This window comes from Lytechinus pictus, chromosome 1 (genome assembly GCF_037042905.1).
Source record: "Lytechinus pictus isolate F3 Inbred chromosome 1, Lp3.0, whole genome shotgun sequence".
Taxonomy (NCBI): domain Eukaryota; kingdom Metazoa; phylum Echinodermata; class Echinoidea; order Temnopleuroida; family Toxopneustidae; genus Lytechinus; species Lytechinus pictus.
In genome coordinates this window covers 28,977,304-29,003,360 of record NC_087245.1, presented here as the reverse complement: position 1 = coordinate 29,003,360, position 26,057 = coordinate 28,977,304, and the positions used below count along the sequence as shown (strand labels likewise).

Sequence of the window (26,057 nt, the reverse complement as noted above, 5' to 3'; positions counted from 1 at the left end):
AACGCAAATCGAACGCAACACCCAAAATTGAGCGTAAGTCCTCCGATTAAACGCAAATCTGCAATTGAACGCAAGTTACGTTCAATCCTGTTGCAAGAACAAGTTGCGTTTGATCAATTGAACGTAGATCAAGCGCAAGCTTTGCAATTGATTGCAAATCGAACGTAACTTATGTGAGATTTTGGAGGATGCGCAAAATTTGCGTTCGATTTACGTTCAATTGATTGTCCATAGGCTTGTGTACTAAAAATTCTGCAAAAAAAATTTTTTTTGTATTTTGTTTTGAAAACTTGTGTAAATTATGCCATTTTCAATTTTCCATGGGTTTTTTCAAGAAAAACTTGAAATAATGTTATTTTCAATCTTTATAGGCCTCTTCAGCAATTATGCCATTATTTTCACACAATTTCACTACATTCTCTCCTAATATCATTTTAAAGTGTGTCAATCACCAAAAATATTCTGCTCTTGTTATCAGAGGTCATGGAATATTCAAATTGTGACTTCTGAAATAATTTGTATGAAAAAATATTGAAGAAATAATAACTCTACATAGGCACAAAAAAGCCACTCTTCATTAAAACACTTCATGCACTGGCAAATGCTTATCAATATTTCTGAGTGTTTGCAGTAAATACAACTCAGAATTTGTTTTGCAATAGCACCAAATTGCTTCAATGCTTTCATTCATAAATATCATAATGAATAACATGCCCAATTAAGTTATTTTAGTTTGATTTTCAAATAAAACATACATTTCAGGAGATTGCTACACTTCAAAATCTGAAGCTCTCTTGTTTCTCTCTCTTTAATCATGAGATTGCATGGTAGATATATATCACACTTGCATACAGGGATGAGGTCGAGGCTGATTCTTCCGAGTCATGAGGCAGCTTGAGAGAACTTCCCATAGATTCTGTACAGTGACTCGGACCAAGGCCAGCAAAATGTTGTCTCAAGGTCAGCATTGACTACATCCCTGCTTGGAAATGAAAAGATCCATTGATCTGTGCACAAAAAGAACACTGCTCAAGACATTCATTATTGATGGACCTTTTATTTTTAATTTTAATTGTTTCTTACTCCTGAGGAATTACTTCTGAGATTCATTTATATCAAATAAAAATTGATATCATATCATCTTCATCAAGTGTTTTACCACTGAATGTCAGCCCACAGTCCTTAATGTTGGCAAGAAGAATCCATAGAAGTCCAGTCAGGAAAGCCACAAACGTCTCTGCTTGAAGGAACAAATCTGGTTTCCAGAAGCAGTCTAATTTGAGATGAAATTGGAGAGCTCCATGGAGTGAAGTTTTTAAACCAGCAACACCCTCATTCTGAAGTCCACTCTAATAAGATGTTACTACAGACAGGAGCAGCTCTGAATTCAGTTCTGATAATCAACCTGTTCGTAAAAAAATAATAATATAGGAAATAATGCAAGCCCATAACCATACATAGCTTGGGTTAGTTCAAATTTTGTCCTTTCAGTGCAAGAACGCCCTTAGCAAAACATTTTTGTGCACCCCATCAGTGCAGAAATGCCCCTATGCCTGCTGGTAAGGGCGTTGTTTGCACCGACAAGATGATATGATAGAGGGATAGTGGCTTACTCCTGAGACCATAATAATTGGCAATTTGCCATGATGTAATCTAAAAAAGTGTGAAAACTGATTGTTTTTCCCCAAATAAATGAATCATGGAAATTAAAATATGCAATAAATTAAATCAATGAAAGCAAAATACACACTTTCATACAGTACACCTTGGATGAGCACAACCACCCCCTCCCCTCCCCCTCCTCCCCATCAATGGGATGTCTTCATTGCTGAGAAGTCCAGTCAAGATAGAGATTTGTGTTAGCCTTTTTCATTTTGCATCATCCTTGGGTCAATGTGTACAGATTTCACCCGCATCATGGTGAATTATTAATAATAATACAGTTTACATGTAACCTACCATTCAAGAGTTGATAAAATGAATCAATCAGCTGGTTGCAAGAACACACATTGTAGCAGACACAGTTATGGTGGTTCTGAGGTTCCAGACTTCTTTGTCATAACTGTAGTAAGCAATTAAAAGCAAAAAGCAAAGAGATAAAACATATTCATGAAATTAATATACAAGTTAAGCTCAGTTGCCAGTGTGTTAATCATTATAGTAGTCCAAGGGTGTTTTGATTAAAGTCACTTCTGGCCTGGGGAGCACTATGGTTCCTCAGCCATGGGCGGCGCAATTAAAAAAATTATGAAATCATACCTTTTGCTTTAATTTACTAAAAAAAGCTCCTAATAGAATGCCAAACTTTGGTGTACATATTCCTTTCTAGAGCAATCCTAACAACTTTACTTTAACAAATCTGGTATCAAAATAAATTCCTTTCAATTCATGTTTTTTTTAAAATATTTTTTCTTAACTTCTTAATTTTTTTTGTTGTTGTTATTTTCAAGACAAAGTTCATCAGTGACATTAAATTACTATTGTCAATAAAAAACAAATTACCCAGTTATGAATATTGACTTTTTACATGTGATCATGTTTTTGTCTGACATGTACTTAAACAAACATAATGTTGCAAAATTTCCTGACCCTGTACCTGGGAATGGCAAATTTAGTACCAAAAGTTGTGTGAGACTTGAAAGTAAAACGTCAGTCAGCGGTGCGGTAATAAAATTTTGAGTGGCAGATTTATTCTGAAAAATGTCAAGGGGGACCATATGCCCCCCCCCCCGAGTATTGTGCTTGATGTAAAAGGATGTTAAAAAAAATCATGATTATGCATTCAATATTAATACTGATGCACCATATGAGACACCCTTTAACTGAAAGCACCTGGAAAAGCATTGTAATCATCCATTAAACAATTTAAAGTGAAAAAAAAGTCTGTCATCTATTTAGCACCTCATGTGCTTGCATAAAAATCAAGAGTCAGCTACATAGTAGCCCGGGGGGGGGGGGGGGTACTCACGAGATAAGGCATATGGGGATATGCCGCAGGAATGGGTCGCCTTTTTTGAAGAAATCCCTAAACATGGCGTATGGTTTTATGCTGGAAAATCCCTAAGCATTGCCCAATTTTTAGATAATGTCCTTAAACATGGGTCCATATTCTACTCCAATGTCTTAGGTGCAAATACAAAATGACCTTACATTTTGGGTGATAACCTTTTTTTTCTTTTTTTTTTGCTTGTCAAGTTTTTCCAGGCGAAAATGTGCCCCCCCCCCTTTTGGAAATCCTGGATCTGCCCCTGTAATGAATCCCTAATAATGGGTACCTTTTTAGCCAAAATGACCTGTAAATATGGGTACGGGTTTCAAACTTTCAGCCACACACCTTTGTCCAAACCAAATCTAAGTACCTTCCCCCCGGCATAGTAGACCTACATATTGAATCTAAAAAAAAGATTTATTTAGGCTTACATGTATATCTTTTTATATTTATATGTGATGGATATTAAAAATGTGACTCATACGGCACATCATTACAAATCAACGACACAAATAGACTGTCCTTGCAAAGAACCTCTTGTGCAATCTGCCCGTAAGAAATTTTAAAAAGAGCCCCGGGCGGGCAACTCCCTGTTCAATGTTAAAACTTCCCCAAGAATGTGGCAGATGTGGCCAATAGGTTTAATAAATAATAGCCCAATAACATCTTTAAAAATAATTAATAAAATACATGTAGACCCCCTTTACCTTTGTTGTTGTTTTTTTTGGCCTGGCGAAAAATGTGGAGAACCCCCCCCCCTCCAAAAAATAAAAAATAAATGAATAAATAAATAAAATAATAATATTAAATAAATCTTAAAAATTCCTCCAAAGTCAAGAGCAAAATTTTCATTCTATCCCAGGCCAGGCAAAGGAAAGTCATAAAAAGGGAGGTTAGACAGACTCTTAAAAAAGAGAGACTAATGGAGAGGATCTAATAATGGAAGTCTTTGATTTAAAGCCTAACGTTAGATTAAAAATCCTTTAGCCTTTAGGCCTAGGCTAGTTAAAAACAAAAAATTGCTTTCTGTCGAGTGTTTCTCAAAAGTTGACTGCATTGAATCCATTTACTGGATGGTTATTCGCCGTTGAAACTGATATAACTTAAAAATCATTTCAAATATGAACAATAATAATCTTTTAAGGTCATTTTCGATGTTTCATACATAATTAGAGCCTACAAATTTACTTGCTTCAGGGTGATTTTTAACAGCACTGCACCGGGAATGTCCTGCCGTGTTGTTGGTACAACAGTGCATTAGCGACACAAAAAGTCAAGTGTGGGACTGGGTTTAAACTGTGTGGTAAAAAAAAATTTGAAGGTGAAATTTCGACTGGCGATAAAGATACATTTTCACATTTTACAAAATAATTTTTTCACTGGCATAGGTCTAAAATATATAAATTCTCTGAAAACATACATACTGGAGAAGGAAAGCTGTGAAAAATGAATATTTTCTACTTACTCTCTTCCACAATCACGATTATTGCAAGGATTATTTTGCTTCATCAGCTAGTCTTGTGCTGCAGACCCTGTTTACAGCTGCAGATCGTATGCAAATCAGCTGCAACTTGCGTTCAATCGCAAGCCTTTTTCTTGCAACGCAAATTGGCGATTGATTGCTACTGTAGTTGCAGTCGATCGGAATCGGCTGCAAAGTTGCAGTCGATTTGCAATCAATTGCAACGTAACTTTCTTGCAACACCCCATAAGATGAGCAGAAGGTGATGATGGAATGTCATCTTCTGGCTCATCTGGTTGAGGTAACCTCACGACATCACTCTCCGGAATGATCGCGTCATTCGTGGGTGGAGTAGTCCCTTCTTGAGGGGTACTATTAGTATCGACGAAGTGGTATAATTCTGCTGTTGTAAGTAAGGCAGAATTATACCACTTTGTGAACAGGAAAATCCCTGCTGCTCTAAATCCCGACGCAGCAATGCTTGGCTTTTGGAGAATTTCTAGCCAAGTGTCAGCGAAAACTCTCGAAAATGTTGTTTTCGTGACGTAATCGCTAGGGTTGCAAAAACGGAACAGCTGCTCGGCCCTGTTCCAGGATGACTTCAGGGGTCTTAAGACCGACACATCACATGGTTAGAGTACGCGTTGCATTGGGAGGGAATCTATATTGGAGAATACCATTCCCTTCACATTGCTACCTCCAAGGTCTGATGTGCGTTGAGACCATCCACAAGCAAGAGTGCAGGGAGGGACACTTTCTTTTGAGCCAAAGATGGATGGAATAAGTTAGCAATACAGCCATAAAAGGCCTTGCTGTCCATCCAGCTATTTTTGGTTTGAGCAAATAAGAGCCCCTTGGCGCACCTTGGTAAGCTGCTCCGTCATGCCTCCCTGGCATTAACAACACTATCATTGGCGGTTAGAAGCTGCCCTCCGCACATGCATTTACCAAAAAATTTTCTCCAGTGCCAGCACATGATCGTCCAAACGCCCTCCTAGTGGAAACCCTTACTTGTCTGCATTGAAAATCCTTCCAGTTTCTTGTAGAATGCTCTTGGCATTGTTTTCATTGAGGAATCCCTTGAGGTCTTCAAACCGTATGTGAATTAATGGGGGGAATAACATATTTCATTGTGACAATATGTTTTGAAATTGTTGTTTGAAAATCTGTATGGCCCCTCTGAGATCATCGTTGTCCCATGACATCCTTGGCATGATGGATACAGTCATTTTGCCCCCGCCCCCGTCCCAACCACAAAATTTGTGTGCATGCTTATGAATTCTTTTTCACAAAAAAAAATTTACATCATGGTTTAAGCCTTTATTGCACTTCATGGCTTCTGTTCCGTTTCTTATTTGCAGTGCGTACTTGATGGAATCTCAAGAGGAAGTAATGGTCTTTGGATTGCAAATGTCTGCACTTTCCTTAGAGATTACCAAAGAAATATACTACAGCTATTTCTTTCTTATGACTACAAAATTTATGTGCATGCTTATAATGTATTTTCACAGACCTTTTTACATTGTGTTATAAGCCTTAATTGCATTTCATGGCTTCTGTTCCATTATACATGCAGTGCACTTTTGCTGGAATCTAGAAAGGAAGTCATGGTCTTCTTTTTCTCGTGTGACTTTTTTCATTCTCACTTCATTCATTCGTTCCAGCTTCTCTTTCACTCTCATCTCGCGATCTATTTTTTCTTGTTGCCGTCTTTGTCTCTGTGCAGTTTGCATTTCCTGCTGTATTTCCTTTTCCATCCACTTTTGATCACGCTCCTCCTTTCTCTGTTTTTTTTTTCCTTTCCTCTTCCTTCTCCTCCTGATATTTCATGAAGGCTTCAACCGAAATTGGCAATTTCTGCTTTCTCCTCCTTTGCTTATAAAAATTTTTGGAGTAAACAAGGCATTTTTCAAGAGATGGAGAGATGAATGCCTCGTTTAGAGGTCTCTTATGACATGGAGTGATGCCATGGATCTCTGTAGGATCCATGGCATTGTCTTCTCCATGTCTAAGATGAGCAGAAGGTGATGATGGAATGTCATCTTCTGGCTCAACTGGTTGAGGTGACCTCAGGACATCACTCTCCGGAATGAACGCGTCATTCGTGGGTGGAGTAATCCCTTCTTGAGGGGTACTATTAGTAACGACGAAGTGGTATAATGCTGCTGTTGTAAGTAAGGCAGAATTATACTGCTTCGTGAACAGGAAAATTCCTGCTGCTCTAAATCCCAACGCAGCAATGCTTGGCTTTTGCAGAATTTCTAGCCAAGTGTCAGCGAAAACTCTTGAAATTTTTTTTTGTTTTCGTGAAGTAATCACTAGGGTTGCGAAAACGGTACAGCTGCTCGGCCCTGTTCCAGGATGACTTCAGTGATCTAAAGACCGACACATCACACGGTTAGAGTACATGCATTGCATAGGGAGGTAATCAATATAGGAGAATACCATTCCCTTCACATCGCTACCTCCAACATTTGATGTGCGGAGAGACCATCCACAAGCAAGAGTGCAGGAAGGGGCGCTTTCTTTTGAGCCAAAGTTGGCTGGAATAAGTTAGCATTATAGCAATAAAAGGCCTTGCTGTCCATCCAGCTATTTTTGTTTTGAGCAAAATAAGAGCCCCTTGGTGCACCTTGGTAAGCTGCTCTGTCATGCCTCTCTGGCAACACTTTCATGGGCGGTAAGATGCTGCCCTCAGCGCATGCAGTTACCAAAACCGTCACCTGTCCTTTTGTCTAATTCTTGAATTGTTGAACTACCTTTTCTCCCTTTAGTGCCAGCACATGATCGTCCAAATGCCCTCCTAGTGGAAACCCTGACTCATCTGCATTGAAAATCCTTCCAGGTTTTTGTAGAAGGCTCTGGGCATTGTTTTCATTGAGGAATCCCTTGAGGTCTACGAACAATCTGTGAATTAATGGGGGGGGGTGCCCCTGGGAGATCATCCTCGTCCCACGACATACTTGGCATGATGGATTCAGTCATTTTGCCCCCGCCCCCCTCCCAACCACAAAATTTATGTGCATGCTTATGAATTATTTTTCACAAATATATTTTACATCGTGGTTTAAGCATTTATTGCACTTCATCGCTACTGTTCCCTTTATTACTTGCAGTGTGTACTTGGTGGAATCTCAAGAGGAAGTCATTGTCTTTGGATTGCAAAGGTCTGCAATTTCCTTTGAGATTACCAAAGAAATATAATCCAGCTATTTCTTTCCTCCGACCTTAGAATTGATGTGCATGCTTATAATTTATTTTCACAGAACCTTTTTACATTGTGATATATAAGCCTTAATTGCACTTAATGGCCTCTGTTCCATTATATGCAGTGCACACTTGCTTGAATCTAGAAAGGAAGTCATGGTCTTTGTTTTCTCAGCATCTTTTTTTTTCCAGTATGGCTTTCTTCATTCTCACTTCATTCATTCGTTCTAGCTTCTCTTTCACTCTCATCTCGCGATCTATTTTTTCTTGTTGCCGTCTTTGTCTCTGTGCAGTTTGCATTTCCTGCTGTATTTCCTTTTCCATCCTCTTTTGATCACGCTCCTCCTTTCTCTGTTTTTTTTTCCTTTTCTTTTCCTTCTCCTCCTGATATTTCATGAAGGCTTCAACCGAAATTGGTAATTTCTGCTTCCTCCTCCTTTGGTTATAAACCTTGATTTGGAGTAAACAAGGCATTTTTCAAGAGATGGAGAGATGAATGCCTCGTTTAGAGGTCTCTTATGACATGGAGTGATGCCATGGATCTCTGTAGGATCCATGGCATTGTCTTCTCCATGTCCAAGATGAGCAGAAGATGATGATGGAATGTCATCTTCTGGCTAATCTGGTTGATGTGACCTCATGACATCACTCTCCGGAATGAACGCGTCATTCTTGAGGGGTACTATTAGTATCGACGAAGTGGTATAATTCTGCTGTTGTAAGTAAGGCACAATTATACCGCTTCGTGAACGGGAAAATCCCTGCAACTCTAAATCCCGACGCAGCAGTGCTTGGCTTTCGGAGAATTTCTAGCCAAGTGTCAGCGAAAACTCTCGAAAATGTTGTTTTCGTGACGTAATCGCTAGGGTTGCAAAAACGGAACAGCTGCTCGGCCCTGTTCCAGGATGACTTCAGGGGTCTTAAGACCGACACATCACATGGTTAGAGTATATGCGTTGCATTGGGAGGGAATCTATATAGGAGCATACCTTTCCCTTCACATCGCAACCTCCAACGTCTGATGTTTAGAGAGACCATCCACAAGCAAGAGGGCAGGGAAGGGCACTTTCTTTTGAGCCAAAGATGGCTGGAATAAGTTAGCAATATAGCTATAAAAAGCCTTTGCTGTCCATCCAGCTGTTTTTGGTTTGAGCAAAGTAAGAGCCCCTTGGCGCACTTTGGTAAGCTGCTCCGTCATGCCTCCCTGGCAACTCTATCATGGGTGGTAAGAGTGTCACCTGTCCTTTTGTTGAATTCTTGAACTGCTGGACTACCTTTTCTCCCTTCAGTGCCAGCACATAATCGTCCAAACGCCCACCTAGTGGAAACCCTGACTCGTCTGCCTTGAAAATCCTTCCAGATTCTTGTAGAATGCTCTGGGCATTGTTTTCATTGAGGAATTCCTCGAGGTCTTCAAACCATTTGTGAATTAATGGGGGGATAAAATATTTCATTTTATGGATGTACATGTAGGTATTTGTTTTATCTTGGTAAATGCAATTAAATATGGTGCTTATGTGTAGATTATGTGCACCTTTGCTCCAACTAGATATGCTACTGACAAGTTATGTCATATACACTTAATAGTTTTTCTTTCAATATGCATTCTCATATACTATCATTTTCTTGAATAATTTTCCCCCTTATTCTCTCATTCACATGACTGAAGTACAATTTAAAAAAATATATATAATCTGCATTATTTAACAAATAAGTCCATGAATTTTTCCTGTAATAGTAATATCAACTTCTCATATATTCTTTCCAATCACTGCACAGGACACATCCTTTCTGGTAACACACCAGTAAACAAATAATGAAAGACACAATGAAGTGTTTGTTATTTTTCAACTTTATTATCTAAAAAAATAACCATTAAAAAACAATAAGATTGCAATTAAAAAAAAAGGTGATCATCATACAGTCTCTTACATCCAAAGGGCTGGCTTTACTTGGTTACATCATAGCTCCTGGAAGCCACGGTAGACTTCTGATGGGAAGGTATCCCTGATCACTCTCACGGCGCACGATGGAAGGGGGACCCTTACTGCTCGTCCCAGGAAACCCCAGCACCAGCGGGCAAGTTGACGATAAGCCACATGATGGTTCTTCCTGCAAGTAGAGTGGAAAAAAAATGTCATCTCAACAGAGTGAATGAATAAGGCTCCAGCTGCGTAGTTTTGTTAAATGGAAACTACGTAAAAATTGGGGAGGTTATTTATTCAACTGAATTTTTTTGATAGTTCTTGAATCAATCAAATCAATCCAAGTACCCATAATCCTTTCCAATTTCCCTAAAAAGTAATCGTGTCCTAAATTAAACAAAACAAACTAGTCCTAAAAAAATGTGTTTTTTTTAATTTCATTTCCTTTACTGCTCTGATTCACATTATTGCATATTTCATGAACATATACATGTACATACTCATTCTCTGTCGCATCATTGCGACCTCCTCCTCCTCCATACTGCTGCCGGTAGTGGTAATAGGCCGTCTCCAGGACCCAGGGGTTGAGACAAACCCCCTCAAATCCTGGATGGTTTGTGATGCAATCAAGTTCACCACCGTTGAAAGAATCCATCTTCTGGACAACCTCTGCGATCTCTTTGCAGCACACACACTCGCGGACGATGGGCATTGGTGCACAGTCCCCACTGCATGAACACCTGTAAATATACAAATTAAGAGACAGTTGCAAACAAATTCATTGCTTTTCTCTTCTCTTTCTTCTTCTCTTCCTTTTCTTTTTTAATTACCATATTTGGATTTAAAGTCCAGGAAGAGAATCTCAATATTAAATTCAGGGCTTTAAATTTAATGGACGCTAGAAACCTTAGGCTTAGCCTTAGTTAGAGATGATTGAATGAAAGGCATAAGGAAAATAAGCAATCATTTCAGCCATCAGTAAATTCGTTCTATATTTTCTGACTTAAATAAAATTCAGCGGTGATTTTCACAAGAGACCAGCTCTATTGCAACATTTTTTGTTGTGCAATAACAAATGTGTGCATAAACATGTGGACACTCTGATCATGACGCAAATCACCTTCTACCGGCATAGCCTTCGGCTGCGGAGCCCATTTTTCCCCGGGTCTGAATCGTCCCGCGAACGGCAAAGTTAGTTGAACGCTTGCCGAATTTTACGGCCAAGCTTTACAGCCTTCGCTCTGCCGTAGCCATAGGCTGGCCGGGAAAGAAGGCGGCGAGTTGCGGTCAAATTTTTGAAATTATTCCGATGTAAAATGAACCGAGAAATACCGTGGCAAACAAAAAGTAAGCAAATATAAGTATTGGAAAGCATGAAAGTTCAGAATTGACGTACCAGAAATTGTTTTCAAGTCTCTCTTGACGTAGGTTGTCGACTACAACTTCTTCTTCCACCTCATCTGATCCTGCCTCCGGCTCGAATCTGTAAGGTACAATCCCCTCAATTTTATCGTCTAAACTGCTACCAGAATCTGATGAGTCAGTAAACGAGTACTCAGACCCTTAATCAACGTCTGAAGAATCCGATGATGGCATGATGTCTCAAAAATACCAAAAAAATTGAAGCAATTGGATGAAATATTCGTCGAAACAAAGTTGAGTAGCAAGCGAGCGTGTACGAAATAAAGCTGAATAATGAACCCGGAAGTTGGGCAAACGCGATCGATCGTTCTTCAGGTGACGTCACAATGATTGACAGCTCGATTTGCCGATTTTTCTCAAAAATAAAGTGGGCGTTCCTGTTGAAGTTCATTTTCAAGGAATTACTCGAAACCTGTAAGCCGAGCGAGGAAAACGATGACAGATTCGTGTTTTGCACGAAAAACTACTGAAAATGCTTACTTCTAAAATGAATGATTTCTGTGTCATGGAACCTTTAAAACCCTTTTTGAGATTTCTCTGTTCGAGTGATGGATGGCTCTTGCTAGAAATGAATACAGATAATTATATAGCTATAAGAACAAAATATTCCAGCATATTATAGACTAGATTTTTTAAAAGTCAAATGCAGCCTACACACACAATTCTGTGTAAATGATTCACAATCTCTACCGGCTATTTTTTTTTTCATGGGCTTTCCAAAACCAACTTCCTAAATCTCCAACAGTGGACAATCTTTTACTACTGTTGTACATATGGATTTGTTGGCGCTATTTTCCCGATTGGTGTAACCCTTAATCTCTGTCGTTTTCCTTAAAGAAGAGGAAGTTCTGGCTACCTGTTCTACATGTATGGTGTCTCACTGAACCCTTTGTAAACATTGCTAGGGAACGCTTGGGGAGGATCGCTCGCGCCATCGCAAGGACCGGGAGTCTTGATCTTTCTATTTCTATAGGGACTTCCTCACTGGTAGACTCCATACCTAAAGGAATTCAAAGGAAAAAAACATTTAAATATAATTACTTTCCACAAGACAAACAACAAATAACAGAGCAAAAGTGATATGCGGTGTATCATGGTATAATATCAAAAGATAATCCAGAACCAAGTCATAATGTAAATTCCAGGCCAATGTAACGACCACCATATCTTCAAAAGTTATATAAAACCTGAATCATTTCACTCGTCAGTGAGCTCTGCATGACTCTTTGTAATGAACAGTAAGCAATACAGATACGATCCATCTATTCAAATCTCCATTATAGCTAGAGAAGCATAACATCTTTTATTTGCGCATTTTGTAATGACGTAACAACAGACCGAACTCGCACTGCATGAGCATGTTTTGCATGAATTTCATATGAAAAAAAAAAATCATTTTTTAGGTGTCATATAAACAAAATAATGAATGTTTTTTCATTCGTGCAATGGACAGAATACTTCATTCGGTGAAAGATGAAATAATGATCCATTCAACTCGGCTACGCCTCGTTAAATGGATCATTTCATCTTTCACCTCATGAAGTCTTCTGTCCATCGCACTCATAAACATTCATTATTTGTATAGCACTCTACAATACTGAATGCATTGACCTACTTCCTGAGTTTGAGGAACCCGGGCTAAAACATTATTTTGTCTGCGCTAGCATGTATTCCACAGCCACGACTTCTCAACTGCCTTGAACCAATTCATCTGCACATGCGGGAACATGAATATCAACCATCCATCCAGGGTGCAGGTCAGAACAATGGACGTGGCAGTCCTAAGAGGCGAATGGGCGCCTTCACCTCGAACCCAATATAGAGTTAATTACTTAAGCTTATAAAACACCCCTTGTAAAACAATTCCGTCAAAGAAGATGCCCATCTCAGTGTGCCTCACCTTTACTTTTTGATATACTCAATTTTTGTCTAAAATGTGGTGGTTCCAATCTTCTTCTTTTTTCATTTTCTCTTTTTCAATGTTTACCATGACTGCATGACTCCTACTTTGTTGAGCAAGACAGGAAGGTATCGAGTCCCTCGCCACAACTTTATACCCAGTATACTTACTCATACACGTACAATGTAACATGATATGATATAATAAGTACAAATACATGATTGACAGAATCAGTAATACAGTTTCCTGACAATAATCAACATTACAATATACGATCACCTAGTATGGGACAACAAATAAATTAAGGGGGGAGGTAGGAAACTGTTGCATTGAGTGGCTTAAAAAGGATCATATCCTATCATTCTATTTATGTAAATTCCCAAGGGCTTCGCGAAAATGAAGTAGCAGATTGTTGAAAAGACGCACCCAAGTCGGGGGTAGCAGGGTGGGTCTTTACATTGACAAGTGCATTATGCAACAAAGATCCTGATTGGCTATTATCGATTAGCACATTTATCAAAATTCATAATGTTATATGGCACAGATCTGCACAAAATCTATTTTAAGAAAAAGAATAATTGTATGAGTCTGTTTGCCTTTAATTTCATTATTTATTTCTTGAAGGCCATAATTATTTTGTTGGGTACATTGTAACGTGACATATTAAAACATACATCATTTCATGTCATTAATTTAGATCAGAGTCTGTGATATACATGTACATGTAAAAGCTTACATTAGTTAAAATTTTGATTCAATTATTTGAAAGTATATCTTTCTGATCTTCAAATTTATGACTGTACGAAGATCCATTTGTACTTACCATGTGAAGATGTAAAGTTGAGGCTCTGAAGACTCTGGCACCTGTAGTTGGGTGACATTATGATCAAATGAAGGAAATGGATCACAGCACAGGCTCTTGTATTTTTTCATGAGGGCATCAGTATCTACATGTTTAAATTTCTTAGCTTGGTTAAGTAGAGACCGCAGCTGGGCATGAGTGAATCTACATGATAGCTTTTCTCCAACAAGCTTGATTGTTTTTCCAACTGAATTGTCATTATTGGTGTAAAGAAGTAGCAAGTGTCCATTCTTCAGATCTGTCAATTGTTCAGGGAAGACTTCAAAATTGTCAGTCAGGTATTGATGAATCTTGCCCATTTTCTCGGGCATTGCCCGTTTATGTTTCTTAGCTGGTCGCGGCATTTTTTTCCAGCAAGTACCTGAAAGAAAGAAAGAAGAAAGAAGGCTTTTTTTGGGGGGGTAGCTTGATCATGATGTGTGTAATTCACATCATAATAAAGCCCCCCCCCCCAAAAAAAAGAAGAAAATCTGGGCCTATAATTAAAGCGACCAGAAACTGGCGAACACTGGTTGACGCCATCTACGTCTTCCTCCATTCACTCATACATAACATTTTTCGACACACGCCATGTGCTAGTCCGACGCACTCTGTGGCATCCTTTTGGCAAAAGCTGTAGATGGCGTCAACCAGTGTTTACCAGTTTCTGGTCGCTTTAACAGATGTTTTTATTGTACAAAATTTTGATGTCAGTTTCTACTCTGATATACATGTATATCAGTAACAAAAATAAAATCTTTGTAATTTACATTCTAAACTTCAGCACTCATTGCAGTTGGAATTGATGTTGTCATGAGAGTGACCCCATGCTCATACCGATCCATCAATGGAGAGCTGGGGCTGATGTGCACATGTAAAAAGCTTCCAGGGAATTCTGGAAACTTTGAGTGATTCCTCCCTGGACGCAATTCAAAGATCCTCTCTTGGTGAAGTTCCTGTGCAAGAGAAGATACATCTTCCTTGCCGATGTGTTGGCGCTTGGAAGGTTTCCTAAATTCTAGTTGTTATGTCTACATTAGCGAGAACTTCATGCACTGCCTGTGCAATGTGGCTGATTCTGTCCATGCTTTTCTGAGACACCTTGCTATGGAGTCCTCTATGATGCTCCTTAAACACCCTATTGTGATGCTTCATCGTCCAGTCAAGTTCTACATTAGTGTTTTGTAGGCCTTTGGTATTTATGGAGCAGTTCCAGATTAGCTCATAACATAATCTAGGGGTCAGAAAGCACTTCACCTTTGGCAGAAGTTGCAAGATCTGATGTGCATATTTGAGCTTGTTGCCTGTCTTATGCAGCAAAAGCTGCTTTTAGGGTTGAATGATGCGCTCTCCATCAGCCATCTGTTTGGCGTCAGTGACGTCGAGGGCTAATTTCCATCCTAGTGCACACTTGGAATAATTGACGACCCCATCGTGCATGCTTGAAGCGGTAGTACTCTGTCATCAGGCACTCCTTGATGCATTTTCTTCTCATGGTTGAGAAGGCCTTTCCTTGTCTGGTATCTCTTGCCACACTTCTTGCAGAGGAATGCCATCTCAAAATTCGTCAACCTCTGCCAATACTTTTAAAAGAAAATCAGGATCATCATTATTTGGGGTGTAGATATTTACAATTGAAAATGGAAGCTCATTAAAGATACCATTCAGTATGAAAAATCTACCACTTTTGTCTTGTGACAAAGCATTAATTTTAACTAAAAGAGTTCTTAACAGGAATAGCGACTCCTATTAGAGGAGTACCTTGTAAAATAACTTAAATCTTCCCACTGAGACTTCCACAAGTTCTTGGGCATCCATCTTGCCCTTAAACTTTCTAGGACTTTCTTTGAAAAATCATCAGACACAGACAAATTCCTCTCCTCATATTTTGATGCCTTGATCTTCCCAATACAGCCCTGTAGCACCTTTTCCTTTGTCATGAAAGAAGCTAGTACTATATGAACCATTCTTGGACTGGCCTTCAAATCTTTGGGACTTGCTGTTGTTGTTGACATCTCTCAATGCACAGATCATTAGCAGGGAAACCAACAAAATCTTTGAGGACCTCTCTCAGAACCAAAAGAGTAGGGTGGGGACATTTGCTCTCTCCGGGACTCTGTAGAAAAAAAAATGTACTACAAACAATACAAAAACCCAACTTCAGAAGTAGCAGCCAGAATAGAAAGTACATTTACAGATGCCTTAAGAATTTATCATCGTAACCGTATGCCTGTAATTCATATTTTCATTTTTGGATTGTCTTAAATGTTTTTTGTGTCAAGTCAGTTTGTCTTGGGAATTTATTACATTGTTCCTTATGCTGAAACTCTGTTCCACCCGAAGTCCTCTGCCTGCATATTATTAGACTGTGATGGAAGATTACCAATCATTCTTTCCATAATGTTCGTTTGTCTTTCCATCATAGCCATCATAACCATCTTGAACTCTCCAGCCTCTCTCCTCTTGTCTTCGACAGTCATCCTTCTTTGCCAGTCTTTCTCCATGAGCGCCTCATCTGCTTTCCTCTGCTTTTCCTCCAGCGCTTGAATATCTTTCTTCATATTTCTTTATATGATGTTTCTAAGGCAGCATGATGCTTTGATTAAACTTGTGAGAAAATTATTAACTCAAATCTATTTTCCCAAGCATAAAATTGATGACAATACAACTAATAGAAAATCCACTACATACAAAATGCAAGATATGATACAAAGTTAACCTAACTTCAGAGGTAGCAGCCAGAATAGAAAGTACATTTACAGATGCCTTAAGAATTTATTATCGTAACCGTTTGCCTGTAATTCATATTTTCCTTTTTGGATTGTCTTGAATGTCTGTTGTGTCAAGTCAGTTTGTCTTAGGATTTATTACATTGTTCCTTATGCTGAAACTCTGTTCCACCCGAGGTCCTCTGCCTGCATATTATTAGACTGTGACGGAAGATTACCAATCATTCTTTCCATAATGTTTGTCATTCCATCATAACCATCTTGAACTCTCCGGACGGAAAAAGGGTGCGAAAGGGCTTGCCCCAAGCCACAAACAACGTGCGGGTCCAGGGAGCTTAACTGCATCGGATGTCCCCCAGGAGGGGGATCCATAACTACAGTGAGTCTGCGCCAGGTTTGTAGTGGCGCAGAAGCTGTCTCTGGAATGGCCTCATGTGAAGTCGGCAACCCAAAAGGATGTCAATTAGGCTGGCCATGAAGCCCAGCAGTCGCAACCAGGTATGGGCCTTCACGTAGCGAGTGAGAGAAGTGATTGACTGAACCCTGTCGGCACTGGGCTGGGCAATCTGGTTGGGGATGTCCAATTCTGAGCCCAAATAAGTGGGAATGCAGGTCGGAGTAAGATCTGACTTCTCCCAGTTTACAACAAACCCTAACTCCTGGGTTACCCGGAGGAGTAGGGAGATGTGAGAGAGGAGTTTTGCCTCGGAGTCGGTGACAAGCAGCCAATCGTAAAGTAGACGAATAGTCTTTTTTCAAGGCAGGACAATTCTTTCAAATGGTGTTCCACCAATGATCAAGTTTCGCACTCTCCCGAAACTGTGTCCTTTCACCTGTCCAGGTGGAATGTAGAGTTTGAAATGCTTGTTCCTTCGATATTTGTATATAAGTGCTGCTGTGTTTACGTTGACTGGCAGACTTACCAGCTCCTTCGACTCATGCCTTGCAGAAATGAAATGGTTGATTCTGCAAAGCAGGAAACTCCACCCTCAGAAGCTCTTTAAAGCTGTCAGCACCCAAGTTTTCATAAGAACATGGCTCTTGTATCGCAATTGACCTAGAAAAAGAGGGAGAAGTAAAATTCTGAGATATCAGTATTTTGGGGCCGGAAGTAAGCCCTGGCGGGTTAGATTTTAATATCTTACATATAGGGGGAATATTTTATATCAAGGGGCCTCATTAGTTAAACACCAATATCTATCGTCCCATTGATCTCATTTAATTCTCATCTCTTTTAAATTGCGCATTATTTTCTCACACTGTATATGAAGTACCATACAGTACCGTCCAAGAGTTAAGATAATAAAAAGCTCTCCTAGAACTTTTAAGGAGAGCGGTAGAGGATCACTGCTTGCGCCTGACAAGTGGCCGGCGAAGCTCCTGTCTTCCGGCCGGAGGAGGACGAAACTATGGAGCTTCGCCCCGTACGCGCGAGCCACAACCACCCAAATGTGTCGGGATAGACTTCGGTACGGTAGCCTAGATATAAAATTAAAATAAGTCTAGAATCCACTTCAAAACCGTATTTAAATCATGGTAATATTAGTAGTAGTGCGAAAATACCATTAAACGAAAATTGAGAGAATAACAAGCTTACCTTTCCCCCAAAATGCCTGCTCACATTGTGTTTCGTAATAAAGGTCGTTCCATGGATGTACGTACTCGCTGCCTTCTCTGCCACTCCACGTATTCAAGGATCACACTTTATTTTTGCTCCCTGTCTTCTGAATGTCTCGCACCAGATTTTAGTCGCATATGTGATACCCTCTGCAGTTGTTTCCGTCTCGAACCCAACCCCGAACCCCCAGCTCTTGACAGTCAAGATTGTCACTTTGGATTTACTGTTACTCATTTTGTTTTTCTTTTCGTTTTCTTTCAAATCAAATGTGCTAATCTTCAAAGTCCATTCCACTAGATCGGGGTTGCCTAGCACCTAGCCTCGGATCGGATCGCTCACTAGCCAGCCACGCGCAGCTCAGCGATCGCGAGGCGCGCTATTAATCGCGCTACCTAAAATGGATTAAGGCGCGCATGTAGCGCGCGATCGCTCTCGCGCGCCTTAAAATTGAGTCCCTGGACCTACTAGTACCATGCTGCAGTGTTAGGAGAAAGCACCACTTCCAGCTCATCAGTGCTCCTTGTAACCAGATCCTCAATGACAGTATTCTGACTATTATCCCTTTTGATAAAATGACTGCGTTCAAAACGTGCAGCAACTTGCTTGTGGAGAGAGACAAGTTTCTTTTCTGTTTTCCCCTTCTCTTTATGGAGTTTTTGGGTACGAATCTTCAGTTGCGCACGAGACAAGTAAGATAGCTTTGTTGAAGAAGACGGTGATGTTGTATCTTCGTCCTTCTGCTTTTTGTCCCTCCAAGACATGAGATCTCCTCTGCCGACTGAACAAACAGAGCATCTGTCCTTCCCTTCTTCCACCAACTTACAGTGTTTGAGCCGAACAGATTTCTTGTAAAAGGAACAAATGAAAAATGTTGTTGAGGGTATTCCAATGCTGCTCCTGTCTACCATAAACTCAACAAAGTCTGGGTTACCACTACATATTTTGATGGCTCCAGCAGTCATCACTAAATCTTTTGCTGAATCTTTGTCAAGAATTGCGGGTAAGTGCCCAAGGATGGGGTGATCCTGTTTCAATTCTTTGCCAACTATCGAAACATGCCACGTTGCCTCGTTGTAGATAGTTACACATTTGGGTATGGTGGTGACATCTTTGTCTTGAACAGATATACTAATGAATAATGTTCTATCTGCCTGCCTGCTCATACACATTCCCACAAAAGAAAGATGCTCCGCACATGATGAGGTGATGTCATCGATGTTAGCAGTGTTCACATGTTGACATATGCTGTATTCTGCACAAAATTAAAGACAGGAATATTGACATCAATAATATTCTTCTGTGCCTTTGTCTTTCGGAACCTATCGAGTTTCCGCTCACATGATTTACATATGAATGGAGGATGGACCATGCAGTCATCTGCTTCCACGTCAATCTGCAATGCTGCCGAAATAAACCTGCTGAATTTCTCCTTCTTATACGGAAGTCTATCTGCAAGCATAGCATTCTGCTTGCCACACAATATACAGAATGCTTTCAGACCTTCTTTATGCTGTGCCGCCATTGTTGGCAATCCCTCCTCTTGGTAGGTCCATGGTATATTGAAAACTGTATTCAAAGAAAAGAAAAAAAAGAGAGGTTAAAAAAATTAGCATCAACAAATTTGATACGGTTTTCAGTGCCTTAGGTGGTACTATTCCCTGAATAACAGCCATTTGATCATTTCCATTGACCATAATAATAATAAACATTAATTTGTATAGTGCAGCTTTTATATGGATATATTCAGCTGCACTTGTTCAGAGCTCTTTTTACTTTTGTCTACGCAGCATAACATTACTCACTTCAATTCTCGCTACCCCAAATAGGAACAAAAATCTCATAATGCGCGAGACGAGATAATTTTCACTTCGTCGGGTCGTCATCACCACTTCCGGTTCAGAGTTATGCTCGCGCGAGGTTCGCGATACTGAGTTTTCCACCACGCTGAAATCGATGCCAATCAGCGTAATATGTACAGATTATAATACTTTTTATCTAATTTGGTCAGTTATGATTCCATTTGAATTATAAATAGAAATAAAAAATATATTTCACATGAAAATGTGAAAGAGAGGGTTGTGATCACGAACTTTCCGAGCGAAAGCGACGTTGTGTTGTTGTGCATGATCTGAATGGCAAAACAGTGCATCGGACTTCCGATCAGGAAGTTGTAATACCGAAAAGCTATCCCATAATGCAATGCGCGTTACAGGGATTTTCCCGGATCTCGGCGAAATCGCTATTTGGGGTAGCGAGAATTGGCAACGCAGTGAAAACAACAAAAATCACTGTTTAAAAAGGCAAATTGGCCATGGCAACCTTTCGTTGTAATTCTGCCATAAATTATTTCTTATCATCTCAAGTTATAACTTATACCCATCCATATTTTTTCAAAGTATGAAAGTTATTAGAAAATTAGGATTGTTGCCAATTCGAGGAGCAAAATTAAATCAAATTTTACCACTATACAGCTGCGAACCTCTATACTCTAATGGAAAATTTCATTACGCGGTAATTTTGTATATTTTTACTGAACATACATACATGTAGAATAGAGAGTCAGAGACACAGCGAAGAATAGATACACATTTTTAAAAGCTTAAACAAAATACAGTCAGCCTTTTTCGACACAATAATTTATTTCTCCTGGGCATGGTGGATCTGCCTGGTGCAAACGGGTGTCATCTGCACACGGAGTTTGCCTGTTGAAATGACAGAAACGTTTTTTTTCTATGGCAGGATTTCCATTTGAAATGTGAAAAGTATAACATTAAAGAACCAGTGTGCAAAAGAGCTAATTTGATCTAGAGTCTATTCCACAAAAAATTAATACATGTACCATCTTAACAATCTCAAAGCGATGTAAATGTAGCTGTCACTTCTTGTAGATTCTAGAATTAGGAAAAGTGTAATTTTTCCCCCTCTAAATTGGACGCAAAACAGTGAATATTTGACTTATAATATAATAAGAAATTCATGTTACATGTACGTCACAAATGTATGTTACACTGATTACACCAGGTCCTTTGGAGAGTTGGACCTTAAGCCGTCTGTCCCCTGGTTGCTTGCTTTCTTTCATGCTTTTTAGCAGTCCGGTTTAAATAAATCACCACCAGGCACCGGTGGCAGTCATCATTGTCATCGACATCAGCATCATCATGTAATGTAACATTAGATCTAGTCTAACATCAGATGATCTAATGTAACGTTAGATCTCTTAGATCTTAGTACTATAGACTCTAGAATCATGTGTGTAGATGGGCTTAGATGATTAGATCTAAACCGAGATTTACACTTCATTTTAATCAAATTTTAATCACGTTTGACAAGTGACCCACCATTTCCGGGGGTCGAGGGGTGCGTCATACAATTGATAGGTGCATTACCTTATCATCATAGGCATATGATTTCACAATGATATGGCGTGGTTTATCTCCCCTTTTTCCTGCCCTGGTGGCTTTCTCCACCTTGACTGCCAAATGGAATTTCATTGTCAGCACATCCTCAACGATTTTCACACAATCCTCTTCACGTTTGGCTTCCTCAACTCCTACAACTCGAAAGTTATTTCTTCGTAAAAGATGCTCTGCCTTGTTAATCTCTAGATCGATCCTTCTGAACTTGGGTTTCATATGTTTTTTCCATCTTCTCCAAGCGACTCTCTAGTTCTGCATTTTTCTTTTCTAAGTCATTAATGCGAAGTCCCTCAAACTCAAGGGCCCTCTCCACTCTCTTGACACTGCCAACTAAGCGCTTCACCGCCTTCTCCATCATCTTCTCAAAGTTACTGGTTGCCTCTTTAAGAAGGCCTGCTAGTTCCTTCCCAGAAGAGGGGAGTGCGCCTGCATTTCCAGCAGGCTGAGGAGGGACCTCCACGCCTGCAGGAACGGTAGTATTGTCCTCTAGTTCATCGTGCAACAGTTTGTAGTTTGAGCGTGTTTTCCTTGAGATATTTTTGTCATTTTTCTTTTCAATTCCGGCACTCAATGATCCTTTTTTTTTCAAACTGTCCCAGTTGTGCTGGCCATTCAAAGAACAGTCTGGATTTATGCACATTGGAGAACCTTGGCATGCAGCAGTTCTCCGAATCCCTTCAAAATCTTTACAGGATCCTTAGTAGATTTTTTACCTTCCTTGCAACTCCTGTATGCTTTCATGTGTGCATGACCACAAATTCTTCTGGACATATTGACGTTACGGTTACCACTTCTTGTTTGCACACCGGAGTTAGATTCTGTTTTTTTTCAAACTGTCCCGGTTGTGCTGGCCATTCAAAGAACAGTCTGGATTTATGCACATTGGAGAACCTTGGCATGCAGCAGTTCTCTGAATTCCTTCAAAATCTTTGTGTGAACTGGTAACCCACGTCCACCATGGTCTCCCATCTTTAGACACCGTCATCATACTTTCTTTATCGCAAGGTAACCAAAATTTGCATTGGCCATCTACAACAAAAGGAATGGCTGATTGCTCTACATAATCATCCCTGCTGGTTGGGTGTAAGAATACCTCGAAGGTGTCCCACTCCAGTGTCATTTTCATGCCAATTGTCATCCATGTTATCTATTTCTCGTTCTGATTCATTTCCTTTCTAGTGTTCAAATGGCTGGAAAGATCTCCCATGTAAATGCAATTCCCAGTGTTTTCTTTATAATGAGTGTTGCAAGGATGCCGAAGACATGTCTGCTGCTAGAACGCTGAAAACACAAGACATTTATCCTCACTATCCATACCTGAGAGGATAGCTTGGGAAGATGACTTTTCCCTGTATCTCTCATGTGTTATTGTTTCTGGTGTTGATTACAGCTATAATGGAGCCAATATTACCATCTTTTCTCACTACCAGATGATTTCTAAGTGCCCCTCCTATGTCCTTGCCCATAGCATAATCCGTACCAAGTGTGAGAACCCCGCAGGAGCCCGACGAAGAATTGTACACACCTGTTACTGTTGAAAGCATTGGTCACTTTAGACATTTTTATTGTGCATTGTGTCACAACATTTATACCAGTATCAAGTGTTGGAGCTGGAAAAGGTACTGTGATGTTGATGATGATGGTAGCAGTAGTTCGAGTGGAAGCAGTATTGATTCAAATGAAAAACAAACCCAATACACAGAAAAGAACTGACTGGAAACTACTGCTCTAAACAACTTAGGCCGTCAGAGCCTTCCCAAAGACATTTGAACTCATAAGAGGAGGCACCGTCGAACTTTCTACCCTCAAATGACATTGACAGAAGAAAATTATCATCTATAAAACTATAATTTCCATTGATTTCAACAAATGCATTTTTTTCTCGAGAGGTTCATAACCTCTATCTTTTGACCGAATGACATTGAGATCGGGAGGAAACTTCTCTATTACGGCCTCTGCAACTGCGTAGCATGCGAGCATGGGTCGTCATCCATGAAGTGCTTGTAGCACAGGAATACCTCAAATATGACCTCGTGTGTGCACCCAAATTGCTTGCACTTTTCAACATGATGCTCTGGCCTGTCTCTTAGCACTTCCAAGAATGCTGATACATTCATCTGTCTCATGCTTAATGCTGTACAAAGCCTCTGCCACACAGTGTATCACTCGGCAGGTTGTTGCCCTGCTTACTCCATGGTTGTTGGTACTGCTGTCAATAACAGACCCTGTGGCGAAAAATCGCAGGGCGATGAAAACCTGCAGGGCAGGTGGAATTGCCCTGTTTCTCTTCGATTTTGGCCGAATGATATCTTCTAATTTGCTGATTATTGCAATGATGCCATCTCTCCTGACTCGATGTTTTTTAAACATCTCATCATGGTTATACATGTCTAGGAGGTTTGCTATGTCCCTGAAAACTCTAGGGCGACCCCGGGGACGCTGCTCCTCCTCTTCGATAATACTAGCCAACAGTGCAGCCATTTTTTTGAAAATGGCCAAATGCCAATGATGCCATCTCTCCGGAATCGATGTTTTTTAAACATCTCGTCATCGTTATACATGTCTAGGAGGTTTGCTCTGTCCCTGAAAACTCTAGGGCGACCCCGGGGACGCTGCTCTTCGACTTTGATAATACTAGCCAACAGTGCAGCCATTTTTTTGAAAATGGCCAAATGCCAATGATGCCATCTCTCCGGAATCGATGTTTTTTAAACATCTCGTCATCGTTATACATGTCTAGGAGGTTTGCTCTGTCCCTGAAAACTCTAGGGCGACCCCGGGGACGCTGCTCTTCCTCTTCAATAATACTAGCCAACAGTGCAGCCATTTTCTTTAATAGTGAAACAGCTGTGTTTTTGCTATGGCAATATTTGATGCAGCTGTTTTTATATTTGCCGCAGAAACAAAGATTTGACGCTGAAAATGGGAGTTGCCACTGTGACAAATGTTTTATGAGACGGGCCTCTGGAATGAAAACTGTCATCCCCATAAGGGTGGCAATTATTTCAAAACTTTTTCAAAAATATATAGTCACCATAGGGATTTTCTCATTTTTTTAAATCCATGAAAATGCTTAAGTCATTTATGTACACAGTATGGAAAATTATTTAAGATTTAATTACTGTATAGAGATTCTGTGACAGCTCGTACTAGGTCAACTCTCTTTCCCTTCTCTGTTATCAATCATATACAGGAAAACAGAATGTATTTACATGTAGCAATCTGATAAGTGATATGCAGCATGCCTGGAGGGAAGGGGGGGTGGGGGATTACATTTGAATACTAAGAATATCCAGCATATTGCAGTGACCAAAATACAGAGGGCCACTTAGCCCCCCCCCCAAAAAAAAAAAAGAAAAAAAAAAAAAAAGAAGGTTTATACTAGTTTGATGCAAATAGAGTCAGAGTTCCCTCAGCACTTTTTCCTTTCTTTGCAAGGGTCTTCTCTGTCCTATGCCCAATAGAAAATCAAGATTCATCAGCATTATAATAGTGTTCCTATCAGGAATCATTCGATTTACATCCTCATACAATTCAGACCCTGCTACTACTTGAGGAAGTCCCCAAGGATTCATATTGCCCCCAGTTACCCTAAATAAAACTGGATGTACCACTGTGCCTGTTGTACGCATATCCATTGGTCAAGAACAAGCAACAAGTAATCTTGTAGAAGTCATTGTCACGAAATTCGATTTACATGCAGCATAATATATTTTCTTAATTAGTTTCCAAGAAACATGTGAATGTATGAGGTGCAAATAAAGCTAAAGGAATGCAAAGAAAGTAAGAAACCGACCATTACACAGGTGAAAGCAAAAACATATTTGCTGATTTGGTTTGATTTCTCGATCTTTGTTTCTTGCAATCTCAAAAGTTGATGGGAAGATTTTGTTTTGTTTTATTATCAGTAACGAGTGTAAAATCGGGGAGTTGTCTTGATAGGCCAGTGGCTTTTCGCTATTCCCTCACACCCCATTCATTACTTACGTATGTTTCATTGTTTTTTTTTTTTTTTTTTTTTACAATTGTCATTGTTGTTTGACTTTATTGAAATCTCAATGTATTGTATCCTGTTTATAAGAGATGTGAAATGAATAAAATAAATTTGAATATTCCCAATCTCACTGAGAATATGGGCCTTATAATATAAGCACCAAAGAGTGCTAATTGGGTTAGGCCTACATGTACTTGTTTGCATAATTATACTGCACATGCTTGTAACTTTGAAAACCAATATGGTGTAAGTGGGTTTTTTGTTACTTATTCAGTTGCATGTGAATGAGGAAAATAATTATCAGGTATTTTGATTCCTAAACAATTTCTCATAAAATGTATAGGTATTTTGGTGATTGAGTTAATCTGAATACACCTTTTGTGACTGAGGGTTATGTGTACTGGTGGTGTCTACACAACTACTTTTATATATCATATAAAACTCATTGCCTGCTATGATTCAAGGCAATCTATACTTGACTGTCATTTTAAATTTATTTTGTGTACTTTTTTAAAATCCAAACTGGAAATAAATGACAAATCAGGAGAAGTTCA

The 26,057-nt window shown here is 39.6% G+C and overlaps 2 protein-coding genes across 3 annotated transcripts in view; one reads left to right on the top strand and one right to left on the bottom strand.

The window, feature by feature from the left end:
• The window catches only part of LOC135154247 (tubulin epsilon chain-like), a 50,873-nt gene extending 24,816 nt beyond the window's left edge, over positions 1 to 26,057 (top strand). For both annotated transcript variants that reach the window (XR_010293654.1, XM_064099871.1), the window contains one exon: positions 1 to 26,057. This exon is cut by the window's left edge. The gene's annotated coding sequence lies outside the window, so the exon portion shown is untranslated.
• Positions 9,620 to 11,027, bottom strand: LOC129265419 (uncharacterized). Its single transcript, XM_064104142.1, has 3 exons — positions 10,980 to 11,027; positions 10,084 to 10,323; positions 9,620 to 9,770 (listed from the first exon to the last, which is right to left on the bottom strand). The coding sequence occupies exons 2-3, from the start codon at positions 10,293 to 10,295 to the stop codon at positions 9,620 to 9,622; spliced, it is 363 nt and encodes a 120-aa protein (XP_063960212.1). The 5' UTR covers positions 10,296 to 10,323; positions 10,980 to 11,027.